General features: G+C 43.2%; 1 protein-coding gene across 16 annotated transcripts in view; it reads right to left on the bottom strand.

The window, feature by feature from the left end:
• Unc-13 (protein unc13 homolog) overlaps window positions 1-26321 on the bottom strand; it is a 544965-nt gene that overhangs the window by 65399 nt on the left and 453245 nt on the right. For 15 of the 16 annotated variants that reach the window (XM_078193392.1, XM_078193412.1, XM_078193401.1 and 12 more), the window contains 3 exons: window positions 19011-19088; window positions 9151-9370; window positions 1385-1505 (listed from right to left, as the gene is read on the bottom strand). In XM_078193392.1, the coding sequence (XP_078049518.1) occupies window positions 1385-1505; window positions 9151-9370; window positions 19011-19088 (419 nt within the window). The remainder of the gene's footprint in view (window positions 1-1384; window positions 1506-9150; window positions 9371-19010; window positions 19089-26321) is intronic. The other variant, XM_078193348.1, reaches the window with a different exon arrangement.

The raw sequence follows: 26321 nt of genomic DNA, 5'->3' as shown, positions 1-26321 counted from the left end.
TGCCGGCTCCGCGGACGCGACGCTCCACGTCTACACATGTACGACCGCGAACAAATTATTTCCGCGTGCTTGAACTTCTTTGCGCTCGAAACTACCGTAACTCTGGACATTTCGTCCGGACCAGAACATTTTCATTTGGCTCGTATCTTTTTATTTCGTACGTGTGCGATTCCGTGTGTTTACCCGCATCGTGTTTGCGCTCTCAGCGATTTTAGAGCACCGACATAACTGCGTTGGAGATCTGTTTTGATTTTTCCTGGCACGGCCACTTTCAATGCCGATTTAGTCATTTTTCCTTTGCTAATTTGCTGATATTATGTTGTGGTTAAACGGTGGATTTTATGCATTTTCGATGAAACGGAGTGTTAACAACGTTCTTGTAGGGTATTTCAACCTGTTGAGAAAGGAGGTTGATTTTAGTCAATTCCTGTTCGATGCAATTGAGGTAGAACATTTTTATGATCTTGTGAGACGTCTGATGTGAACGAATTGCTAGATTTTTATAAGCATTTTCGTAGAATTTTTACAAAAATAATTTGACTTGCTTCACTTTGTTCAATTGTACTAGTTCGTATATGATTTTGATTTTTTTCTTGCCAGTATAATTGACGCAGATTTGTCGCAGTTCTGATCGAATTAAATGGATAAAGTGCAGCAATTGTTACATCTTCCCTCCAGGAACATCTTACTAAAAAGTACAGTATTTATTAACCCTTTGACTACTGTTGGCACCTATTGGCGTCCGACATACGTTGGCTTCCCGGTACTGTAGGCGTCAAGATCAAATTTCGCCCCCGTTTATTATTAAATTTGATTAATTATATATTGTGTAATATTTATGCTATATATTGTAAAAAAACTTAATATTATTGTTCACTTCAAGTAATATTGGTATAATGTAACAGAATTCAATATTGTAATATACATCCTCAGAAATGCATGTCTAACGAAAAACTACGGCCGTGCCAAAGTCTGCCGTAGCCAAAGGGTTAAGAAAGAAGAAAACGTTTAATATATTCTTCCCTCGCGATAGAAATCAGACAAGACGAACGTGTCATCGTTTACGTCCCCCATCCAATCCCATTTCTCGAACCGAATCCGAATTGAAGTCGCTGAACTGAATCATCGTCGCAAAGCAGCGTTTCTCTCGCTCCCGTAACCGTCTCGTAGAACCCGTTCCCATCGGATCCGAGCGTATCAAGGGATCGACGAGCAATGGCGACAGACCCTGCCAGATAGATCGCAACTGATCGCAACAACGTCTCCCTTCGAAACTCGTGCGTTGCGACCGATTGACGGCGCTTATCCGTCGAGTCGACTCTGCTGCGGCAGACAGAAAAAAGGCAGAAAAGAAAGGAATTGGCTTCGCCTAAGAAAGACTCACCGGATCAGCTCGAAGATCTCCGGCTTCTCGAGCTCCCTTTGCTTCATTCTTTCCTTCATGGCTGTGATTATGCTGTTCGCCTTATCCTCGGCACCGTGTTTCGAACTCTTCTCAGCCGCCCCTGGAAAAATGAAACAAGTGACCGGTGAAACTTCGTGTACGGCCACCCTAACGTACAGGGTGTTTAAAAAAATCGCCACGTGGAAATAAGAGGTTATTGAGGTCATTTGGAGAAATTATTTCCTTAGCGCAAAATAAAATCTATGGCTTTGTTTATGAGTTATTAATGAAAGATAGTTGGCTTGTGTCAGCTAAGCTCGCCTCTCATTGGTCACTGTTTTTTGTTAACGCTTTAGCGATAGATTGCTATAAATCAGTTTTTTACCTTGATCAATAACCTGTGAGTCAGTTGTCATGGAAACTGATAATTTGTTATCTATTATTAAGGTAAAAGTGTTAGATTATATATTGATACTGTAAACTCCTAGATTATTCTACAATTTTTCTTCTATGATGAGTAAAATAAATAAAATAAAAATAAAATAGATCAAATAGATATTGTTTAAGGCTAATGCTATAATATACATAAAAATGCTAGTAGATTTAATTACTCTATAACGACATGAATGCTTACGGTCGAATGAACGATTAAAATATTAATAACCCGCAAAACAAAGCATTTTCGCCAAGTAAAAAATTATTTCAAGCAACCTCGAGAACCTCCCATTTCCAGATTGTTAAACGTTTCTAGTACACCCTGTATATCTCGTCACTGCGAGCAGCTCTTTCACCGGGAACGATCCGTTTAGTTTCGTAGCGAGCTACGAAACGTAAACGTCCTGCCGCGTCATTAGCGGGCCGAAACGTTTAAAAGGACGTTCAAGATTATTTTCGCGTGCCTTTTAATTCTGACTCGCGGCTCGTGCTCCACTCGTCAATTGGGTCGGGCGAGATCGGCGACGGTGACGCGGCTTTCGGGGCGCTTTCGTTCGATCCTGCGATGCCCGGTTTTGTTGGGGATGATACGGAAACCGGGGGCTGCCGGGTTTGAAAAATTCCAGGGGAATTTCTCTCGGCCCCCGTGACCGGCGAACTTGCGGCCGCGAGTTACGGGTGTAAGAAGATTAATTAAATTAATTAAGGCCGTGGGATTCGCTTTGCGCCGTAATTTCAGCGACTGGAAATAGAAACGGTAATCGCTGGCATGGCGGGACCGTGTTCCTAAATTATACAATTCATTTCGTATGCTAAGCAGTTTGTCTGCGATTCGGTAATTAAAAATGAGAACGCGTAGCAGTTGTTTGCTACAACTATATGATAATACCGTTTATAATAAGCTGTATCTATGTAATATTTTATTAAATGCAAATATCTATTTTCTACGGAAAATACATTTATTGTAGGATATAGTATTATAAATTGTTATTCGATTTTGTGTGAGTGTATACGTGATGGACCAAGGAATGGAAGTCTGTTATCTTTGTAGAAGGTTTAATTATAAAATGGATTAATTTATATGAGCCAAATTGCAATTTATTTTCTACGAAATTATATTTTTACGTCTTTCATTGAATTAACGTTATATCTATGTCTTCATTGCTATGACATAATTACAAGAAATCGTTAAAAATCAGCTATACAAAAATTTCAGGCAGCATAGCTTGTATATTAAGCGAACTTTCTAATAATCTTAATAACATACATCTTAATAATAAAATTGCAAGTTAACATAATTGCCGGGTAGTTGAGAGAGCAATCGTTATTTGCGTTATATAAATAAAAAAAAAAATTACAACGAAAACTGAATTTCCGTAAATTAATTACCGCTTAATCGAATAGCGAAAACGTGCGAAATTACCGAATTGACGGACTAACACTCTAATCTATTAATTCACTTTTCGAGACGATCGTATTCAGCAGCTTCCATTCGAAACCTCCGTGACGACCCCGCCCCGATATTCCAAGGGAAAGGGCGAAGCCGACGAGAACCCATAGTCGCGCAGCGTCCGTAAACAAAAGGATTCGGAAGGACCGCGACGAATGGGTTCCGTTAACCGTATAAGGTGATTAAACTCTTTAACCACTTCCGGCCGCGACGCCAGAGAGACACCATTTACCGGCGGCGTTCCCCTCTCAAAACCCGCGGCTCTTTCATCCCCCGCCGTTGAATAGACGGTGCTTTCCGTTTCCCGAAAGACGCACTCTTTAAACTTTTCACGCGGGCACTCGCGTGCCCGGCTCGCGCGTCTTTCGCCGGTGCCGGAACATTCGAGGACCTTTAATTTTCCGGTTGCAACACCGTCGAGACCGTTGGCGCCGCGACGCGGCCATCCCCCACCCCCACCCCCGTCCTATTCGCGAGTTTCGCCGCCGCGAAAATGTTTGCCGTCGCTTAACCAGACCGGAAATTACGCGTACCGATCGCAGGCTCGCCGGGGGAAAACAAACTCCGGGCGGAACGGTTCGACGAAAAATTGATTTTCCCCGGGCGGAAAATAGACACGCGCCTCGGTTCACGGTGACTTAGCCGGCGAAACAAAGGCGACCTTTTCTCCGGAGGGTTCGCGTCGGGGGCGGAAAGCAGGCCGGGCACGATGAAGCGTGTGCGAGAGAAAAAAAAGAATGCTTGTTCGACGGAAGTCAGGCGAAAACCGTGTCCCCGTTCGCGGCGCGCTCGTCGATGGGCCCCTTTAATTTTCATGAAACGACGGCGACGATCCCATTGGCTATCGGGCCTTGACGGCGGATAGGTAAGGTTTATTAACGACCAATGAGGTCGGCGGGACGGCGCTCGCCGGGGAGGGATGATTGCGGTCACGGAGAGATCGTGAAAGCGAAAATGTTCGACGGAAGCCGACTTCTGATGTTTATGATTGAACCCGTGTACATCGTTGGATCAATATTCCAGAGTAGTTTCAGGGAGAAGGGTTTTCAGTAGTTTCAGTAGTTGAAGGGTTTTCTTGGTAACTTTGTAAAATGTAGCAATGCTTGATTTAACCCCTTGCGGTCGTATTAAGTTTATATGTAGGTGTCATACTGGTCAGGACTAATTTCGTTGAACAAATGTAATAAAAATTTAATGTATAAAAAATGTAAAAATGTAATGTATAATGCGCAATATATATAAAAAATAATAATGTAATATAAAATAATAATAATGTAATATATAAGCAATGTAATATAAAAATATTTGTATTATTATGTAATATAAAAATATTTATATTATTATGTAATATAAAAATCTAAATAAATAGCTTTGACGGCTAAAAGTAGAAAACGACCGCAAAGGGTAGAAAATTACAATTAGACCGCAGATATTTACTCCAATTTGAGAAGATCGCAATCACCGTAATTATTATCACAAAAATCGAATTATCTGCTCTATAAACACAAGCAGAAGAGGACACGAAGTCCCCATAAAATTTCGAGTAGATCGATAATCTTGACTCCGAACAGCCATCGAAGTGACTCGAGTGTTACAGAGAGCAGCCCGGAAACTTCATTGCCCGTCGAATGCCCATCACCGGCGATCGCCAGGATCCGCGATCGGCTATTCGCCGAGGGAAACGATAAGAAGGGGGATTAGGGCGATCCGTATCTTAATTCGAGAAGAAAATTAGCGTACGAACTTGGGATAGTTTCGCCGCGGCGCGGGGGGTCACGAGGATTGGCTGTAAAACAATGGCGTGCCCGGGCGGAGGGCTTTTATCGATAATGGGACACGGAGGGCGCTGGAGTCGTTAGTCTCGAGTCGTTGGGCGAATCTGAGACGGATGAAATATCGGCCGAAAACGAAATCGCGCCGATCGACAGGACCGCCCGGCCGGAGAACAAAGGGCGAAAGAAGAGAAAGGGACGGGGAAAGGAACGAGGGGGGGCGCTTGCTCGAACGAAATTGAAATTCTGGGGATGGCCAGGGCATTACAAGTGTTCTCGGACCTGTCCCGATGAAATCTAGCATTCCCGGGCCTCTATGAAATCCGCTTTTAATCTCGAGCGGAACTTTCGCTCCGAAGGGGGGCCGCCTGCCTCCACCGCTGATAACAAGCAGCCCGTTAATTCCGCGGAAGCGATTATTTCGGCGCCGTGCCCGTTTTTCCAAACGGCCCATCCGAATTTCCGTTTCGTTAGCCGCCGATTCAGACCGTCGAACGACGTATTTACGGCGCGCCCGTTAATTGACAAGATCGCGACGCTCCGCGACTACTTTTTAATCCCCCCCCGCGAACGATTATTTCACAGTTAGTTACGCGTTTCCATTATTTAATAATAGAGACGCGGCGCTCGGAGGTACAGCAGCGGCGAGCTGCGCGAGCGTAGTTTGAGGAGCTCGTTTACATAGATGGTTACACAAATCGCCGATACTAATTGGCTACTAATTGATGGCCGACGGTACGAACTGTCGACGCGGAAAGGAAACCGGGGGCGGAATTTTTAATTAATTCTGTCCCGGTTCATTGAGCTACTTGTTTACCCGCGCAGACTTTAACTAGCAAGCTAATAATGTGTTTTACCTTCTTTTTCATTCGATCTCTGTTTTAATGAATCGGTTTCATTAATTTCCAGGCAGCGTTGTTTAAATTTCCCGAGCGACTCGAGGACTGGAATTCTTTGGTAATGAATGAATTAATGTTTCACGAAATTATATGATAAAGTAGCGTTCATGTGGTCGTTTCTTATTTAAATACTGTCGTTCTAATAAACACCATCTTGCAGATGCCAGTTTGTTTCTGTTAATAAATTATTTCACGTTTCATTTCTCTTAACTAATTCCATTTATTATCGTTAGAAAACAATATACAGGGTGTTCTAAATGTCTGCGTTCTCCGAAATAATACGTTTTTAATAATAAGCTAATGAATAACGTTAAAGCCGAATAACGTTAATGCCGAATAACGTTAATGCCGAATAACGTTAAAGAAACTGTCTCGATAAATCTCCTAATTCGATCCACTATCGTTCGGCGAAGCTTTCAACTGTGCCGAACAGCCGATAGCGCAACGACGGATCGTGATTCGCGCGACTCCGATTGAACGAATGATTAATTCAGCGTTCGTCGAACAACTCTAATTGAAATGAGAACTCTTGATGCTCGAGATCCAATTAGGGTCGCGTCGATCGAACCCCGGGGGCAACGTAATTTTCCGTGGGCAACATTGCCCGCCTTTTTTTTTTTCCTTCGCCGGCATGAGTTATGAACATTCCTATCGACAGAGCGGGGCGCTGCCTATTGATTCTTTCCTCGACCACGTCGGTGATTGAGTTGGCAAATATACGGCAACAAACGGTCGAACGTGCGCGTAATCGCAGTTTTTTCCCCGACGTCGCGGCAGTTTTTCACGGTCGAATCAGCGCCGCGGCTCGATCGGTAAATCGCCGCGGGCAACGCTTAATCAAGCGTCGATTTAATTAGGATGGGCACCGACGACGCGCGTTATCGGAGAAACATTGCTTCATTTCGGAGATCTCGACGGTCTGCTTTATCTCTTCGAAAGCGTGAACGTATCGCCTTCGGGGGTTTGGACATTTTTCGAACTTTATTGGGTTGATAATATGACCAAGATAATACGAATTAATAAAATAAATATATAATATAGAATGGTAAAATAGATAAAATGTATACAATAAAATTATATAGTAGCAAATATGAATTTCAAAGAAATATGGAAACAAAAGAGATATAGCCGATTAAGATGGTCAAAACTGCCCTTAGAGGTTCTTCAATGAGTCATACGCCGTTCGATAGCTGACCAATAAAAACTCACTAAAGAGGAGACTTTGCTCTACAAAACAAGCTAATTTTCATTATTGTACGGTTGTTTTTAACGGAGTTACGATAGTTCAAAGTTCAACAATATTTCGAGTCCAAGAGGTATCGCTTCACCCACGATTTTCAATATTTCTCTATATCTTTCAGGTTGACAGTAAAAATCAGTTGGCACACATTAAAGTAGAGACTTTACCCTTCAAAACGTGCCAAGCCCCATTGTTTTACCATTTTTGGAAAAAAAGATACAGCTTCTTGAAAATGGGAATTGAAATTTCCGAATGTTGAAATCGGACTCCGCGGGCCGATTTTGGCCCGATTTTTTCCGTGATAGTACCTTATCAGGGAAATGATATATAAGTGTTGAATATAATATGAAAGTGAGAAATCTTCAATTTTCCGAATTTATAAAACTTCTAAGAATGAAAAGGAATTTTAATTTCTTATTTTGATTTATATCGTGTCTTTTAATTTTTTATTTGAATTTCGAAGCATTTAAATTCTGTCAAATTCGACCCTAAAAATAAATAACACCACTCCCTTTAATTTTATGCGTTTCTGTTACACGGCGACGCTCTTCGAAAATTGTAATATTTAAAATTCTACGAGTTGAATCGGTTTCCAGAGTTATGAAAATGCAATCAACTGACAAACCATCCAACTCGCGAATATCACGCGAAGCGAATAAGACGTTCGCCGAGTGAAGTTAGCGGCCAGAATGGGCGAAGTATAATCGCCTGCAGCGGTTTACAGTGTCGAAACACGAAGGAGAACAGACACGGCGGGGTAGACGGTAGACGTTAATTCCGGCGACGAATTTTCGATTTTACTTTGGCGTCGTTCGCAGTTCGTCCGAACGTCGGTCGTTCCCGTCTAAAATGCACACGGGAAGATGGCTTCCTCCTTTAATGAAAATTGACGGACGCAAGACGCGATATTTTGGGGACGGGTTTCGAATCGATCCGCGCGGTGAATACCGCTTTATTCATGAGATTTGCGATTTTTCCCCGTTTCCCGGCGAACTCGCTTAACACGGAGGACATTAGACGCGCTCGTTAATTACGTTCCAGCCTGCGCCTCCGGCAATTAAGTTCGGAGAGACGCGGCATAATTTTAGCAGCTATCAACGTCGGGGTTCACGACGAGTTAATGTCCCCGTGGTTTGTCTCGCATACAGATTACATCTGCGACTTTTCACAACGGCGACAAGTTGCGCGATCGCTAGTTCAGCTGCCGCGACATCTTTTGTACTGGGATCAACGCGTTTGTTGCGAACGTTGTCATGGGACGGCGATCGTAAAAAGCGATTTTTGTTGTTGCGCGTCGAAACGTGTATGCGTGACTTATTATTGGAAAAGTGGACAGCTGCAAGTGTTTAGAAATCATCCGTCGTGAATGCTAGTATTGAAAGCATTGCTGAATATAAATTTACTTTCTATCTCAATAACATTGCATTTATATTAAAACGATAGCAGAGGAATATTTTTTAATACAATATTTTCAAATTGACTGAAAGATTACCGGGTTATTATTAATTTTGTCACAGCACTGAACAAAAATCGAGGACTGTTGATAATTCATAAAACGTATACAGTCAAATCTTTAGTCACTGACGCTCATTAAATGCAAAGAAAGCACAAGAAACGATTAAATACAAAATATAATTTTCTTAAAGATTTTGATAAAACGGTGACTCTTTTAGAATAAAATTATCCGGATTCAGAAGTTCAAATGTTTCACCGCTATCAATGTTAGATCCGTTCGGTTTCACGTAACGTCTGACGGTGTCTTAGCACAGTTACAACCTAGAAAGTTTTACAGTCGTCAGGGGAGAGGGTTCCAAAAATACAGACCGGTAAAAATGCGGCACCGGAGGGGGTTGTTTCGGAACGTGTCGGAGTGGAAGTTTCGTACGAGCCACAGGTGAGCCGGTCCTCGTACGGGCGCGCGGTAGAAACGTAAAAGAAGAGATAAAGGCACCGTAGAACGGTCTACTCACTCTGCAGACAGTCGGCGTTGAGCAGATCCTTGCACTTTTCGTGGCACTTGACACCGCACTCCGTGCACCGGACCCCCTGTCTCGCGATGCCCCAGAGAAGACCCTCGCACTCGTAGCAGTAGGTCGGCGACGTTGCTGTCCAGGTGACGAACTTGTGCGGCGTCGTCGAGGAGATCGGGTAGATCATTGCCTGCAGCGTTTTCTTGTACACGTGCATCTTCTGCGGGGTTTTCAGCGTTGCACAGCATCATTAGTATGGTCAAACAAAATGGGGACGCGTGTATAGGGGCTTGGAAACTCTTTAAACGCACACCTCGAACCACCTCGGCTCGCTGCTCTTACGATGGGTTACTGATCGCAACGTTTCTCTCTCGTGGCACCTGCACTGGCAAAGACCACGAAACCAGGCTTCGTTGCTTTACGATTCATTACTGCCAGCAGTCGGAAACGTTATGCAACTTTTTAATAGGTTCTTGCGGGAACGAGCGTAATTTTGTGGACAGCGTACGTGAGAATTCTCAGTTTCCACGGTGGAGTTGAAATGGAGCTCCTTTATTAATACATGTTTGACTTTGTTAATAATTAACATCGTACACGATTTATTTATCACTTTATCGTTATATAATAATTACCGTATAGAATTTTTTAGAGAGGTGTTCAATTATTGGAAAATACTTATTCGTGGTTTTAATAGATATCGGATACTGACATGAAATAATTGATGCTCTCAAATTTTGGATATGTTACTTATCATACTTGTGTGAAAAATTACATTTTTGCCTTTCTTTTATAGAATCTCTCATAATAATCATTCTAATATGAGTTCTTGTTTTAAAGGTACTTTTATCGCACAGATTCGTTCGTTACGAGAGAATAAAAAGCTATTTGTAACACCACTCGATTAATGCACAAACATTAGAATGTTACATCGTAAAATAAATGAAATACAATTCTGAATATTTGTGGTATCCTTCGAATTGAATACTGTTCTAAAATTAAGGTAGATTTCCACACGGAGAATCTGAGATTCGATAAACGTTCCCGACATTTAATTTTCCAGCCTGGGGTCGTGGTCCCGGCAAGGTACGCTTCCACCACGTATGTTACATTTCTGATGGGGAGCAAGCTCCGTCGGATATTCTTCCATTTCCGAACTCGCTCGGTTATATTTTAACCGTAATTGACTGACAACCAGTGGAGAAAAGAGAACGGAATTTCCAAGAGACGCGCGATCACAATTCCCGAGCGGCATCGGAAATTTTATCAGGGCTCCTGATGCGCTTAATTCGTTTCAAACGAAAATTGACGTTCGGAACGAATTGCCACCTGTCCGCTTTTTATAATAGATCGCCAACTTTTTCAGAACGTCGTCGCGTCGGTGAATTTTCACGGCCGCGCAGATTCGTCGCGGACAAAACGTGTCCGGTTGCCAGTCAATTGGACGAATCAGTAAACCTATCAATTCCTAGAGTCCCGGCTTTTCAAGGATTCTACTTTAACCGTATTTACACTGTATAAGGAGACTCCATAGCTATTAACAAACAAACGAACAAACGTACGAACAAACGAACGAACGAACAAAGGAACAAACAAACGAACAAAAAACAAGTGTGAAACTAGAAACTCTAACACGATTCACCGGTTATCCGTAAAACTGTTCAGACCGTCTTGGTTGGAGACTATATGGTACCTCTAAATTCCTAAGACTTTTTACAGTGTATCTCCCAGAAAGTACTGCGCATCTATGAACTCCGATACATCGGATTCGTAACTCGAACAGTGTGATCGATTTCGGTTATGATCTTTTGCCGTCTGTCCGCAAGCAACCCATTCTCCTACTACACAAAAGAAAATAACGGAAACGAAAGCGTCCGGAATCGCGCAGTATTTCCTGCTTGAAACAAAAAAAAAAGAAAAAAGAGAGAGAAAAAAAAAGGAGAAATATAGAACACCCCTAATGTCGTCATGCTGCTACCCGCAAAACGAGCCTCTGGTACGGTCAGTGAGCCGAGGTGTCGTTCGCGCACGTCGAAAACACAGACATGATCCGCTCCCGGACCACAAACTGTCATCGATCGTCGGCAAATTGATCCGGAATGCTTCACTAAAACGTAATTCAGCCGCGCATCTGCGTTTTCGAGAGTCTCAGCCGCCACACTCTTCTTCTATCGTTCGACGAGCTCTCGGTACACTCTCATGCAGAGTCAAACATCCTGCAAGACGATCATACACGCTGCCCAGTCGCGCCAGTCACACACTAGCAGTCGCGTGTGGTGGTCACACGCGAGAGAGATCATAACGTGCCGGGAGCGTTGGTGCCTGCGAGACCTAATTACCACACGCAATCCTGTGTATATAGATTGAACAAGGGGATTAGGGGAGTTCAAAGGGGGGTGGGGGGTGGGGGCATCTTGGATGTTCAGCCGCGTGCGAGATTCACAAGGATCACCGTTCGAAACACGACGGCTTGCGTCGCGCGTTGTCGCGGCGGCTTCCTTACGAACCTCCTCTAACGAGGGGGCTAACAAGGGGGCTGTGTGTGTGTGGGAGAAGCCGGACGAGAAGGCTAATCCTGTAACTGGCCTAGACGCGTGTTTGTCCTTGTCAACTGGTCACGCTGGCTGCGCTAATTATCTGACAAAACCATCCTCGCCTTCCGCCCGTCCCCCTCCCCCCGTCACAGATTGACCGCCAATCTTGAGCGGCCTCCTTCGACGTGCCCCATCCTTTCGCGGCGGCCACCCTTAATTAAGCTGTCTCGTTTTGACCACTTTTCGGTTCTTTTCCACGAGCTTTCGATCGCTTCTTCTTCGCACTGGTCTCGATTGATTCTTTCGGTCGCGAATATGTCGAGGTTATGTTCGTTCACTTTTAGAAATTAGTAAACGGATCTTCAGTTCCAATGTAATCATTAGCGAAATGGCAACGTTGGGGATATCGATTACATTTGCATAAAATATTGTATAAAATTTTACTAATACGGATTTTATGAAATTAAAAATTCGCGAGGATAAAAGTGGTATAAATGTCAGTAATTTTATTATCTATACTAACGAAGGTAATATTCACTCTGATTATAAAGAATCTCATATAAAATTGTATTGTCACAGAATTTGTCGTAGAAAAGATTGTAACTTTGAAAGTAACATAATTATCAGTAATTTGATACGAAACTGCATTGTCGCAGATTTTATAAAACGAAAATCTGCAATTTTGAAGGTATTGCGATTTTATCAAGAGTTTTTCATATCTTTTGGGAGAGGACATTCGAGTGCAAGGTTAAGCTAACATTATTCATCGTCGCTGCGAACTCTGTAACGCGAGGGATCGGCTTTAGCATCTTGCTATTTTAAACTTTTCATTATGCCCTTATTTGCTTATGCAAAGCGTCGGGCGTAATTAACCCGGAGTGCTTTAATTCGAAAGCGATTAAAATGCAAAGCAACGGGGTTAATAAAAAGTGCGGCGACAGTATACCGTGGAACTGATTTTTAAGGGTGAAACAAAGTTGAAATTATTTTAACAACCTCAGTTTCCTTTCATCTCCGAACAGAGAACTTCGTAGCAGAAGACTCGAAGATCGCGAACTTCGTTCGACTAGACCTTTATCAAGCAGACTAACCTTTGACTTTTGCCCGAGTCTTATAAGATTTAATACGTCTCGCGAAACACGAAATTTCATTTACCGTGGAAAGATGAGAATACTCCGAGGGATTCTGCAACACGTTCCCGCGTCTCGAAAAACACGATCGCGAATTCGATTTTTCAAATGTGCGGCGCATCGTCCGGCTTTTCCTTGATCCGTGAAAAGAGAAAGAAACAACGAGAACAAAGAGAACAAAGAGAACCGGTCTAGCGTGCGAAAGTTTTCTCTCCGGCAGAAATTCTAAAATATTAAATGCTTCGGTTGCAAACCACCGCGACGGGTCGCAACATGGCGGACGGGCTGGAACGACGGCTGCTGTATCGAAAGCTCGTGTTTCCGTTTCTTCGGTGTTCTTTTATCTCGAACGATCATTTTGTTCTTTCCCAGCGTAGCCAACGTTTCAGTTTTCAAGGGTCCGCGCCCGGAACGGGGGTTTAGGTGTGTTGCTACGAGGTTCCTCGAGGTGTCGGTATCTATTCCTTCTCGGAAGGAGGGGGGAGGGGGGAGGGCCGTTGCCAACACTCCCCCCCTAGCTCTCGAAGATCCTTCGCTACGGTTCTTTTCACTCGATTTTTATCTTTCTCTCGTATCGACACATCGAAAAGGGCCCTCCTGTCGGATGATCGAGAAGCGGAATTTTATTCGGACATTCTCTCCCTCGGAAAAACGGCGCCTCTCTCCTATCGATTCGGGCGAACCCTCGCCCACGATTACGTTCGCCGTTACGTGTTCTTTTTTTTTTCTTTTTTTCTTTATTTCGGCGACCGTAGGTACCGGTCGTTTCGAGAGAGAAAGAGAAAGAAGATGTTGATCTAGGTGTCGCACTATTGGGGCGTTCTGCGGGGGGGTTGTAGAAAGCATCGATCCGCTAAAAAAGCACTATAGGGTGCACGACGTGACGTACGGATGTTCCTCAGTTTTATCGGGTCGTTTGTACCCGATCGCGTGTCGCACAGTGCGTTATTTGTAGGTTATGTCGGTCTGGTTTCTTCCAAACTTTCTTATGCAACATGATCGAGTATACATTAAGGCACGAATAGAAAGATTTATTCGATGTCGATTTCTAATTGAACTTCCGTGTCGCTTTTTTCTCTGTAGCATGCACTAAATCACAAGTTATATAAATAGTGCAGAATTTATTCTCTTTATCATTTTCCAATCAAGATACTCTAAAATACTCTATAAAGTAAATTTTACACATACCACTTATTTTTTCATAATTGTGCAATTGCATTTAGTAGAATTGTAAGACAGAAATAAAAATTTTATTTTCGTAATATAAAAATGTAATAAAATATTTAACACCGTAATTACATTAATTATTGCAGAAAAATACATGGGCTGTTTCAATTAGAGGAAACACGACATAGAAGCTTGAAATTTGATTTTGCTCGTCTCATATTCCTTGAACGCACTGTGCGTTGCTTCGTTAATGCACGCGTAATAGCAAGTGGCTGCTACAGCGATGATGATGTTACGGAACACGATACACGAAGTTATTAAATTAGTCCACGCAAAACGGATGAATTGTTACTGCTATTCGCGCGCGATGCGTTCTATTCGATTTTTGTCGATCCCACGCAATTCTCCGTCGTTAATTGCATTGCAAAGATGAAATTTCGAGCCCTGTCTTCCACGAATATTAAAAGAAAATTGTATTCAACTTACTTACATTTTTATGCAACCAATTTTACACGATAATAGCAAGAAGGAATCTATTTTGCAATTTTATTAAACTATGAATTATTTCGAAAATCTCTCGAAACGATAGCTTCGATATTCATAAAAATTATGCGAACAAACAGCGCGCGCTCGTCTTTTTATTATCGTTTCGATATCGCGTAAATTGTTCAAAGTCTCAAGAAAGCTCAAGAGTGCGTTTAGTTAATTATTTCCGCGACAAACAATTGTCGGCAGAGACGCCGCTTAATCAACGCGAAACGAGTCGCGAACTTGTTTTTAGCGGTCCGCGAAACGAGGGAAACACGAGGAGAAGCATGCGACCGAAATTTCAACTTTGCGTATAATCTGGGACAACGCTTCGAAAGTTGTTCCCGAGTGAGAAGCGGCGGCGTGGTCGCCTTAATGCGCGGAACGCTTAGAATTACTTTGCAATTACGAGATCAGCATCATCGCGAACAACCGGGTATGCCCGATTCAGCGAATACGAGGAATATCCGGCATCACGTACGGGGATCAGAGAATCCTAGCTCTAGCCTAATTACACCCGGTTTACATGACCACTGTAGCATCTCATATCCATGATTTCCTATACGTGACCCACATACACTCACAGAGCCACGCACAGATATGTACACGCGCATCGCGATCGCACCGTACATCCCTCGTGAACCACTACGCACGCGTTTAGCAATTCTCTCGTGACGGATGTGTACAAATAGTTATGCAAATATACGCATGAACGTTCACCCTAGCCGCTAGAAGAAACGACTCGTCTAGGATCGCTACACGAACGTTGCTTTGTCTCAGAGTCACAGAGCGTGATCGAACAGAAAGAGCGATAGAGATAGAGAGAGAGAGAGAGAGAGAGAGAGAGAGAGAGAGAGAGAGAGAGAGAGAGAGAGAGAGAGAGAAGTAGAAAGAAAGTAAAGAGAGAGAGAGAGAGAATTATAGACAGAAAGGCAAAGAATAGACAGATAGGTAGAAGAGAAAGTTTGAAAGTAAGAGAGAGAAGAGAGAGAGAGAGACAGAGGTTGGGCCACACTTACGTGAAAGAAAATAGCGCGGAAATGAGGATAAAATGCAGCACAGTTCATGTGAAAAGAAAAAAGTTATCAGAGGTTAAAGTTCAGCTGCACGTAGAGCCTTCTCCGGATGCGCGCTTGATGTATGTCGCAGCTTAAAGTTAGATGACGCGTGTCTTACGTTCTAGTGGCGAACATAGATCCTAATCTCTACCCTGAAACGGGCCGACACTGTGTCTAACAGCGAGCCTAACACGCTGTCAGGGATCCGAAATGGAAATTAATTTCGCGCGACTCAATGGAAGTTTCGCGGGGCTGGATGGCTGGCTCGATTCTCTTCTCGCCGTGTCCTGCCTTTTCTAAACGTGTCTCAGCACTCTGTGCCAGGTAAGAGAATCCGTGTGTCTCTTTCCTCGCCGAGTCGATGCCATCTTCGTTTCAGGCATCTGCTCGGTTCAGTGTGGCCAGTTCGATCGTAGATAATGTACGCAATTATTTCAATTATTAAGATTCGAAGAATTATTAGTTAATTATTAAGTTCTTAATTTTTTAATTAGGTCTTCTGAATGTTGTTTCAAATTATTAACAATTTTTTATACAATTGGCAAGTAATTTTACTGGAACATGTTTTTGGACACGTATTTCAGATATACAGGATGGTCCACGCTAATTGTGTCAACTCTTGTAATTTCTAAAATATTTATTGAGCAACAAATTTTTTAATAGAAAAGTTGTGCGATTTAAACAGGCGTTGTAGTGCATTTATTTTTTATAGGTGGAACCTTTTTTCAGATTTGAAGGTCAATCTTTGTTCAAGTGAGTATAAGTGATATAAGTGAAATACTATATCTCTTATATAAAAATATGGAAGAATATCGAATTCTAAGTAAAAAAATATTGACCTTTATTAGCACTATGCCATAATAGTTCACGAGTAATTTTCTTTTATTTTTTGAGAATTTTCTTCACTTTCTGCTGACTTGCAGAAATTCGTAATAATTAATTTAAGGCTAACTATTAGTTGTAGAGCTGACGTCAATACTTTTTTATATACAATTCGACATTTTCCCATATTCTAATCTAAAAAATATAGTATTCCATTAAAGAAGAAAAAATTAACCTTAAAATCTTCAGAACGTCTTTATCTACAAAGAAAAACAAATGCACTACATACTTTCATAGCAACTTGTGCATTGGAAAATTTGTTGTCCAATGTACATTTTGGAAGTTGCAGAAGCTATGCAAATTGTTTGGACCATCTTGTACACATTGCACTTCTCAATGCATTCGAAGCTATTCTATACGACTCTGCATCGAGCTACGATCCGACGAACCTAATACAGACACGAAGAGAATTAGAGGTTCCGATACGGATAACAGAAAATTCAGGAACTCCGATGCAAACGATAGAAGGTGCATCGGTTCGTAATGGGCAATGAGAGCCCCAAGATGATGACGGTGATAATAGTGGGAAATTCAACGGATTCAAAGGACCCGGCAAACTCGATTTGAGAAGTTAAAACCTCTCAAAGTTTTCTGCGAGTATGAGGAGTTTCGAAGGACTTGGCAACTTTAAGGGACGCTCAGAATCCTATTGGAACCCTATGCGATCTTGGGTACCTCGAGTCCTTCAATAGGATCCTATTGAGCTCCCCTAGGGACTTGTGCCACGTCTGTTGAGGTCTCGCGTCTCTTTTGCCAATATTAGGTTCATTAAGCACTGATTCCTGTATTTCAACGTCGATGCTCTTTTCAACGAACAATTTCCTTTCTTTGACGAAAAAGTGTCCTCTTTTCGTAGAACTTTGTAGTTTTAAAAATATCTTTTGCGGTTATGGTAATCAACTTTAATTTTAAGGGTTGTTAAAGGGTCCTATTATTGTATAAATTACATATGAATAGTTTTCTTGTAAAATAATTTTGTCGCGAGATTGTAGGTCAATTTTGACAATTCAAATTCATACTTTTTGAGATCGTGAAATTATCTATATTATTTAAATGTTAGTTAACATAAAAATAAATGGAATTTAAAGACAACTACGATAGGAAAATTGATCGCCTGTTTATCGTCTACAGCAATATATCGAAAATAATGTACATAAGGGCATTCACCAGAATAAAAGTTTTCCATTGCAGCTATTTTTTCACTAATACTCCTATTAATTTTTGTTACTCAATATAACAATATCACAATATTGTAATTCATCTTAACCTTGTCTACCAAATAACATTTTAATCTGAATTAATCTTTCTTCGACCTTTAATAAAAATTATACCGAGAGTAAAATTAATTCGATGCATCTTTTTATTATAAAGTAGACGATATTTTATAATATAATATTTAAAAAAAGACCAAACAAAAGAAATGTCCTGCTCGAGCAGAGGTTCGGTAAACAACTACTGCCGCCATTCAACCTCCACCGTACCTAACGCGTCGAAAACCATTCCAGCTGTCCGTCAAGGTGCTCTAATGTTCTCGGAGGAAGAGATTACGGACTGGCCACACCTGTTATTTCATCCCTGATTCTATTACCTGCACAGCGATACTATTCTCGTCCGTTGATGAAACCGTCGCAGCCGCCACCGGCCCCTCACGCGATTTTCCAATCGGCGGCTCAAGGGAGCCGTCCCCGTGATTTCGCGGGCAGAGCTGCGATTTCGATCGGGCTCGCGGCTTTATCGCGTGCACGGTCGAACGAAAATTGTCCATCGACTGATCTTCAATGAACTATCAAGTCGTTGCGCATTAAGCCGCATCTATTAAGTCATCGGATACGAAACGCATGCTTTACAATTGTCTCGTAAAATCGACGCGTTTCATACCGAACGACCCGACGTTAAAATACTCGATTAATCTCCCCTCTCTCGATTTTCGATCTAACCAAGTGGACGTACGGCTCGCAACACAGCGATCGATCTTCATTGCAGCCTTGAGAGAGAGAGGTAGAGACAGAGTGGCCCGGCCCGGCCCGAATTTCGTAGGCCGGACAAGGACGTTCCAGCGAACGCCGGTAAATTGATTCCTTTGATTATGCGTCCCTCGATTCTGGCGCATCCGCGTCCCGAATCTATGTCCCGACACACGATAAGCGGCCCCTCTTTGACACGCTTCCGCGGTGAGAAACGATCGGCCGTGCCAATTCCCGCGATCCTCTCGAGTATATTTTTTTCTTCTCGTGCCGCCGCCGTCGCCGTGGCACACGCGAGCCGATAAAACGGGAAAACGTCAGAAGTTCCAGCGCCCGGGTGGAGAGATTAAATTCTTTTCTCGCGGGCGTTTCAAGGTTCCGCGATATAACTTCCGCGCGGCGAGAAAAAGTGTCGACGGCACGCGATCGTTTTTCACGCGGCAGATGACACGCTCGATTATCCTTTTTTTTCTTCCCTGGCCCGAGGACGGCCGCGATAGGGAATTCCACTCGACGCGGTATTCGATAGGCGACAACGCGATAGATGACGATGATGCCGCTGCGGTAAGGACGACGGTGGCTTAAAGGACGAATTCTTACCAGATCCTCGTTGTTCAATGTTTCCCTGGGCACCGCCGCCGTCAGACCCGCCGCGTTCCTCTTCGTCGCCGCCATTGTCTGCGAAAAGATAGAAATTAATGCTCATCTGATCCGGGAACAATGCCTTCCAGTCTCTCTATTGTGTAGACAGAGATAAAGAGCAGGAAGAGAGAAACTGAAAGGGGGGGGGGGGGGGGGGGGGGGGGGGGGTGATGGGGGTGAATGAAGATGAAAATGACGACGCGGAAAACGATGAAAATAAACGAATAGTGAGGTCCGCGGGGTTTCCGATGAGAAAATGAGAAACACGGTGGCTAGAAGAGCGACTTTTCAGCGTGTGCTTACTCAGAAAGTGTACAAAATCTTTTAAAATTAGTAACATTGAAGTTCTACAAACGGCACAGTCTCTAGATAAAATAACACGCTGCTTTTGCTTCTTTTTTTTTTTTACTTGTGACCGACATGTATAATAATAATGTATGTATATATCGTTGAGAAAAATCAAAGACACAGCTACTTGCGAAATCATCGAACAAACAGATTGCAGAAATATCGTGATATCGAGCTTTCTACATTTGGCATACGCGTCTCTGTTTTCATTTATAGCATCGCGATACTTAACCCCTTATACCACCGCTATTTTTATGGTATGACGATTAGCACTTATTCGTACTGAATAATTTTCCTAATAGGATCAGACAATTTTTATTTCCTGCATTGTCTTTATTTACCTTCGATTCTATACTTTGATAACAGAAGAATTTATTTTTACTTCGATGTAGCAGAAATTAATAATATTCATATTTAGTGGAGCTTGCATAAAATTTTCACCACGAGTCTGACTTATGATCTCGCGACGTTAGTCGCCCTCGCATCGATACGTATGCCAAATATATATTCGAGACATCAGTGTTGTTATTTACAGATGCTATTTACAGACGTGGTAAAATGTGTTTTATTTACATTGGCTTGTCTGAAAGCCGTGCTCTCAGCGAAAACAGAGGCTAAGCTGCTCGATCATCAACGAAACGCAACTACGAATCTATTTACAATGCAACTAAGTTAGTTCTTGGTTAAAAAATGCTATCGTTTACAGCTACTGTTACTAATAAATGAATATCAAGTAAGAGTTACCAGGATCCGTAGGTGATTGTTCGCATTAACTATTCTTCGCCGATTATTCTGAGCTTGCAGAATATTGTTGATCTAGACTAGGATTTAGTTTTTGGATTGTTTATGGAAACGTTTTTTATGGTTTTAATGAGACTATTTTTTATAGTTTCAGGAACTAGTTCATTACAATTTCTAATTATTTTTATTCCTAAGTTATTAACGACAGAGACATTTTTCATTGTACTAGTTTAAGAATTTCGGTAATGAGTATAATATATTAATATAATAATATGTTATATAATATTGTATCATGTACTGTATAATATATTATTATGTCATTATACATTTAAAATATATATTCTATATACTTGTTTTTATATTATATTCTATATAGAGTACCAATAGCAAGAAGACTAAAATTGATTTACCGCTTGGAACTATATTTATCAAACATCCTCAGAGAAGATATTTAAAATCTGTTCTTTATTTACGGCCTTATAAGAACAGTTGCATTTTTCAATTTTGTACTCTTGATCTAGAATAAATTTCAACGTTACACCATTCCTATCAAATGTAACCAAAAGTACAATCCCAATCGACTTAAAAAATATTTTCGTACACGTCAAAAGTATCGGATGCGTTTCAAGCTCGACAAAGTCACGGCGAAAAGATGGTCAAGGCGAACAGTCATCGATCCGATTTATCATAAAAAGCAGCTAAACGGGCCATCGAGATCGAATAGCTCTGCTCGGAGACGAACTCGTGTCTTGGCATAAGAAACACCGATTGATATTGAACATCGTATGGACAGTGGTGACGAGCCGAATAATAAAATCTCGTCGGTGAGACGCGGGAAATGCGGAGGTGTGACGACGCGTGTGTACGGAAAATGAAATGAAAAATAAAAAAATGAGGAACAAAACTGGTACCCGCGACGAAAGGGGCCAATAAAACGGAAAAGAAAAAAAAGAACGGGACGAGATAAAATGGTCGACCGGACTCGAGTTGACTCGAATCAAGGATCGATCAATGGAGAACCGAACGGTCGTTGTGCGGGCGTGTGTGTCCGTGTGTGTGTGTGTGTGTGTGTATGTGCGCGCGCGCGCGATGGCGAGAAACGGAAACACGGGGGTGTACAAATGAATGGCCGGATGGCGATAAAAGGCAGAGCGAGATAGAAACGGTGAATCTCTACAGGAGAGAGTCTAATCCAATTAGCTTATAGGGCCGCGGTAGGTGTGGCGCGTCAGGATTTGCGGCTGGCTAGATTTCAATTAAGATATTATGCACGGGGCCCCGTGCTCGATGCATGCGCTACTGCCTGTTCCCAGGTGGACAGACGCTAATTCCAGAGCACTAATTTCGCGCCTCGCCTACGATCCTCCTCATACCTTCTATATCAGCTTTTCTACACTCCAAAGCGTGTTCGTGGTGTGATAAGCGGTTTTCTTTCGCACGGGGCACCGTGCCGCTTCGATCTCTATCTGACTTCGTCTTTTCACCGGCTTTCTGCACCGCGAAAGCCGACTTGTTCGAAATGTGTACAGCTGCGGACGAATACATATCTCTGCCACAATCCTTGATCACACTGGTCGACATCAGTTTCGGCGCGTGGCACGTTTACACCGATGCGGTTTTCTGTCGTCGAATACAAACCTGCCTGTCGACTTTCCACGACTCAATTCGTGGAGAATTTATCATTTCCATTAGAAGACAAATATTCAATTTTTAGAACGCGTTCCGCTTTGGACACGATAGCTGCACGACTGATTCCTTTTTTGGATTGTATAGACTCTTACGGGCACAATGGTGTATCTTTTCAGGACAAGATGAACGTTAGATGTGTTTGAACAATGTTTAAAGAGGGGCGCTTTTAACACGTTAATTTTCCAGTACATTTTTCAAATTAATTTTCATAGTGAAGTGAGAATTTCGTCGTCAAATCTAAGAAAACTATGTAAAAGCAGTTCTTACGTTTTCAGAAATTATAAATAAAAATTCGAATAACGAAGACGTAAAAATCTACAAATTATTATAAATAACTTCGAATATTTGATTTTCAGGAGAAGATTCGACTTCGGCCGTTTTATTCTCAAAGAAAAATGTCCGAGGAAATGGACACGTTAAAAGCGTCTCGCATTGCTCGCCCTTGAACACATTTAAACATTCACAGCGTTGTAAAAAACTATAACCATTGTATTCGCGAGAGTATACAGAATCGATCCGCGCAGGAATGAATAACACAGCTCTCCGCGTATCGGCGGAAACGCGGCGAATTAAAAATTTGTCCTTCTTTTCTCCAAAAAAACTGAGGCCACCGTCGAAAAGAGAACTTTGGGGGGGTTGGGTGGAAAAAGACAAAAGAGATTCAATTTCGTCGACCAGTGTCATCGAATATTGCGCCGGCAGTCGCCCGGAGAAATTGATTTACGCTTCCTGGAGGCATTCTCGCGCACGCGAAAACCAATTTCCGGATTATTTCAAGTTCCAGGCGCGAGTAAACGAATTTCCCATGGACCGCCGGCCGTATACATCGCTGTGACCAGTTTCGGTCTCTCTGCATTGCAATTGCCTAAGCAACTTGGACGGTTCCCGTACCTGCATCCTAACGATGCGTTTGCGTTCCAGTTCCCCCTCTCTCGCGATTCCGCGGCAAAACGCGGCTCACGGCCAGATAAGAATCAACGGAACCAGAGAGAGAGAGAAAGAGAAAGAGAGAGAGAGAGAGAGAGAGAGAGAGGGAGAAAGGAAGAGAAAAAGGAAGAGCGTCTTGAGGAAGACTCGCGTGATCGCTCGTAATCCCCGGAATAAGCGGTGGTCGTATCGGTTAATCCTACGCTCGATTAACCGGCTAATTGCGTTCCAACAAGCTACGACAAACGAGGCTACCGACTACGTTAGTGTTCGGCTACTGGTTCATGCGTGACACGATCATCGTGACGATTTCTCCGTGCGGGTACACTCAGAAGTATTCGTAATACCAAAACGGAGTAGCGGCGTGCACGCAAATATCGGCCGGTCCTCTCGAGAGAACGGCGCCCCGCTCGACTCTCCGTCGAACATCGTTCGCTTTTATCAACGAGAGCGGCCGAGAGACGTTCGTTTTCTCGAGAGGACCCGAGAGCGTATATACCGGCTTCGATGTTACCCATCGGAAAAGTAGATTAGCACGGCTAGAGCAAAAGAAGTGACGAGCAAAACGTTCGAGGCTAGAGCGTCAGCGTAAGATTACGGTTTCGGGCGAGCAACGAGCAACGCGAGCTTGCGCGGCGGACAGCGCGCGGCGCTCGAGAGAGAGGAAAAAAAGGGATAAAAAGCCCCGGGAAGCTTTTCCGGCGACCCACGTCGCTAATTACAACGATATCTTGTTACTCGGCGCGCGACGAGATGGCTGGAGCGGCCCGGTAATTATGTCGCGACACGCGAAACGAGCCGACCGCGTAACGCCGCTTTTAATCCTTCAATTAGAAAATCTCCCCCGTTACGTGGCGGCGAATTATGCGTGAATAATTAAGTCGATTATCGTCGTGCCCGTCGAACCGGCGGAAGTGGCGGGGGCGGTGTAGTCGCGTTGCTCGCGCGTACCGTAATCCGACCGCGTTGCAGAAACGCAAAATCCGCGGGCGAAACGCGCGGACGAACGATTCCCGCGAACGGGTAGCACGGAAATAAAACGGTTGACGGGAGAACTGAGAGATAGAGAGAGAGAGAGAGAGAAAGAGAAGACACAAAAACAGACATCGAGACACGGCGAGCCAGGTGCGAAACGAAAATGTCGAGTGAAACGAAAGGTGCGTGTCGCCGGTAGAGCGGAGCGAGAAAGAACGGAAAAAAACCGCCGGCCGCGTTGACAACGATGCATATTAAAACGGTGACGGCGAAAGCATGCGCTACGTTTACGCAGTAAAAAAAACAAGCCTTTTATTTAACTAAGTTAAGGAGGCATTTTAATTAGTACCTTCAAGACCTGGAGGTAGAATTTTTGAGATTTTTTGAGAGGTTTTTTTCAGTGAGTGGTTTTGTATTTTTCAGGTGTTCAGGTGGATACAACAACGGGCGCCACAGAGAACAAACAAAGAAAATGGCATTAGATGCCGGTTAGTAACGTGTATCACTTGCGTCTCTCTATCGTTGTTTGCTTTGCTCTATTTATCTCGTTATTTTCTAGTTTCTTTCTTTCTTTCTATTTTTTTTTCATTTTTTTTTTCATTTTTTTGCTGTCTCTAATGCTTTGCATGTCGAACGGGTAAACAGACACATTGAAAGATTTAGAGGCACGAGAGGCACAGAACGTAAATCGGGAACGTGTCGTCGCCGAGGTGGAACGATCTTCGCGCAAGCCCAGCCCGCGCTCCGCTGGCAACGAAAGATTTTTCGTTTATCGTAATCGCAAATTTCCCGGTCCTCGCCGAGGAGATCCCGATCGGGTCTGTTCACGGCCGCGTGGCTGCGATAATGGAACGCTTTTTCGTGTTCACGAAGATTATTCCCCCTCGGTGGACTTGAAAACCGAAAATTACTGGAGCCGGCCGACGCATTTGCGTCTTGTCAGCTTCGCGAATTCGTCGGAACGTTTGGGGATCCGTGTCCCCGAGTGAAAGACGACGGGACTACGGAGTTGGACGGTAATTGATCATTTTATAATTAAATTTATAATTGGCTTTTAAGAGTCACAATAGTGATAAGAACGCAGACCTTTAGACAAATTTCGATTTGGTACAGTAATTGTAAAATATAGTAGGGAGATGAAGAATTTCCTTCATAGAACATTTAGATATTGAATTTTTGATTGCACTCATTCAATTTTAAATCCGTAATTTAGTAACCATAATCATTCGTTGAATTATTTTCGAATAAATGAAGAGGTACGATTTTATTTGATAATTTGTACTATGGAATGGAGATTTTCTGAAAATTATTCTGTATTTTGTGTTTGCTACAGGTATCACATTTTAATTCCAAATAAACAGCAATATAAATTTTGTAATTATAATACTTTTATATAACTTTTATATAACTTTGTTAATAGCTAACTTTTAAAAGCAAATTTCTGCTTCCTCTAATTTCTCCGATTTTCCAAAACAAGAATCTTCGTTCTCTAATTTTGCTAGACCGTTTTACAATGAATTTTATCTAACTGTGGAATAAAAGAAATACAATCAATATTTTCGCAATATTCCTGATTTCGCTAAAGCTCGTGACCGGGCTGTAGCGACGCGACAAAAATGACGAAAATATTTGTTTGTCTCGAAAATGGCCGCGAAGTGGCCCGCGTGCACCGGCCAAGCAAAAATCAATACTTTTGCCACATTGGTTATCGTCGAAATCTGCCGCACGCAGGCCGCAATGATCAATACATCGATTAAACCAGCCGCGAGGCGAACCACGCGCGTGCCCTCTTCCTAATCATAATCATTGATCACGAGGCACAATCGCGCCCCGTTCGCCTGTAAACGCGAATCATTAATCAGTTTACGGCCAACTCCGTTCGAACGGCGTCGCTTCCGGTTCCAGTAACTTTCGCACGGTTTTCCCGCGCGCCGTCTCGGCCCTCGTTTCCGGTGTCCGCTCGGTAGAACGATGCACTCACCGCTCCGACCGGGGGAATGGAACTCGAGGGCCAAGGTCGCGGCGCGCAACACAACCAAGAAGAAAAATTGTCGACATCGAACATACAGGGGTGACAAACACGGGTCGATCTCTAAGAGGGTTGAGAACCGACAGATTCGAGGAGGGGGTGGGTGTAGAGAGGGGGGGGGGGGTTTGTGTGTGTGGCGGGGGTGGTCGCGCGGGCTACTCGCGTGACGGCGAATGGACCTTGTGAATATCACTCCGTTGGCCATTCACGATTCCTTCGTGGGGGAATTTCATCCTCCTCCAATCTCTCGTCAAGGGAGAAACGTTCGTGATTTCAGGGTAGCCCGCCCGTATCGGTTGCACTAGACCTTACACAGAACACACGTACACTCGATGGGTCGAGCGAAAATCGATCCCCCCCCCCCCCTCCCCTTCCCCTCTGCCCCACCCGCGCGCGCGGTTCTTTGTTTAGCGCCGCGAGACCCGCTGTAAAATTCCGAGCAACTCGAGGCAGACCGGAATTCACGTGCTACGTTCAACCCTTAATGGAAGTTCCCGTCTGATACGATTTAATTGTTTCGCGAGCTCTGCGAATTTCATGATTTAATTGTGTTTATTTCG

This window comes from Augochlora pura, chromosome 2, assembly GCF_028453695.1.
Source record: "Augochlora pura isolate Apur16 chromosome 2, APUR_v2.2.1, whole genome shotgun sequence".
Lineage (NCBI taxonomy): Eukaryota > Metazoa > Arthropoda > Insecta > Hymenoptera > Halictidae > Augochlora > Augochlora pura.
The sequence above is the reverse complement of the archived record's forward strand: the minus strand, read 5'-3'. Positions and strand labels throughout refer to the sequence as shown.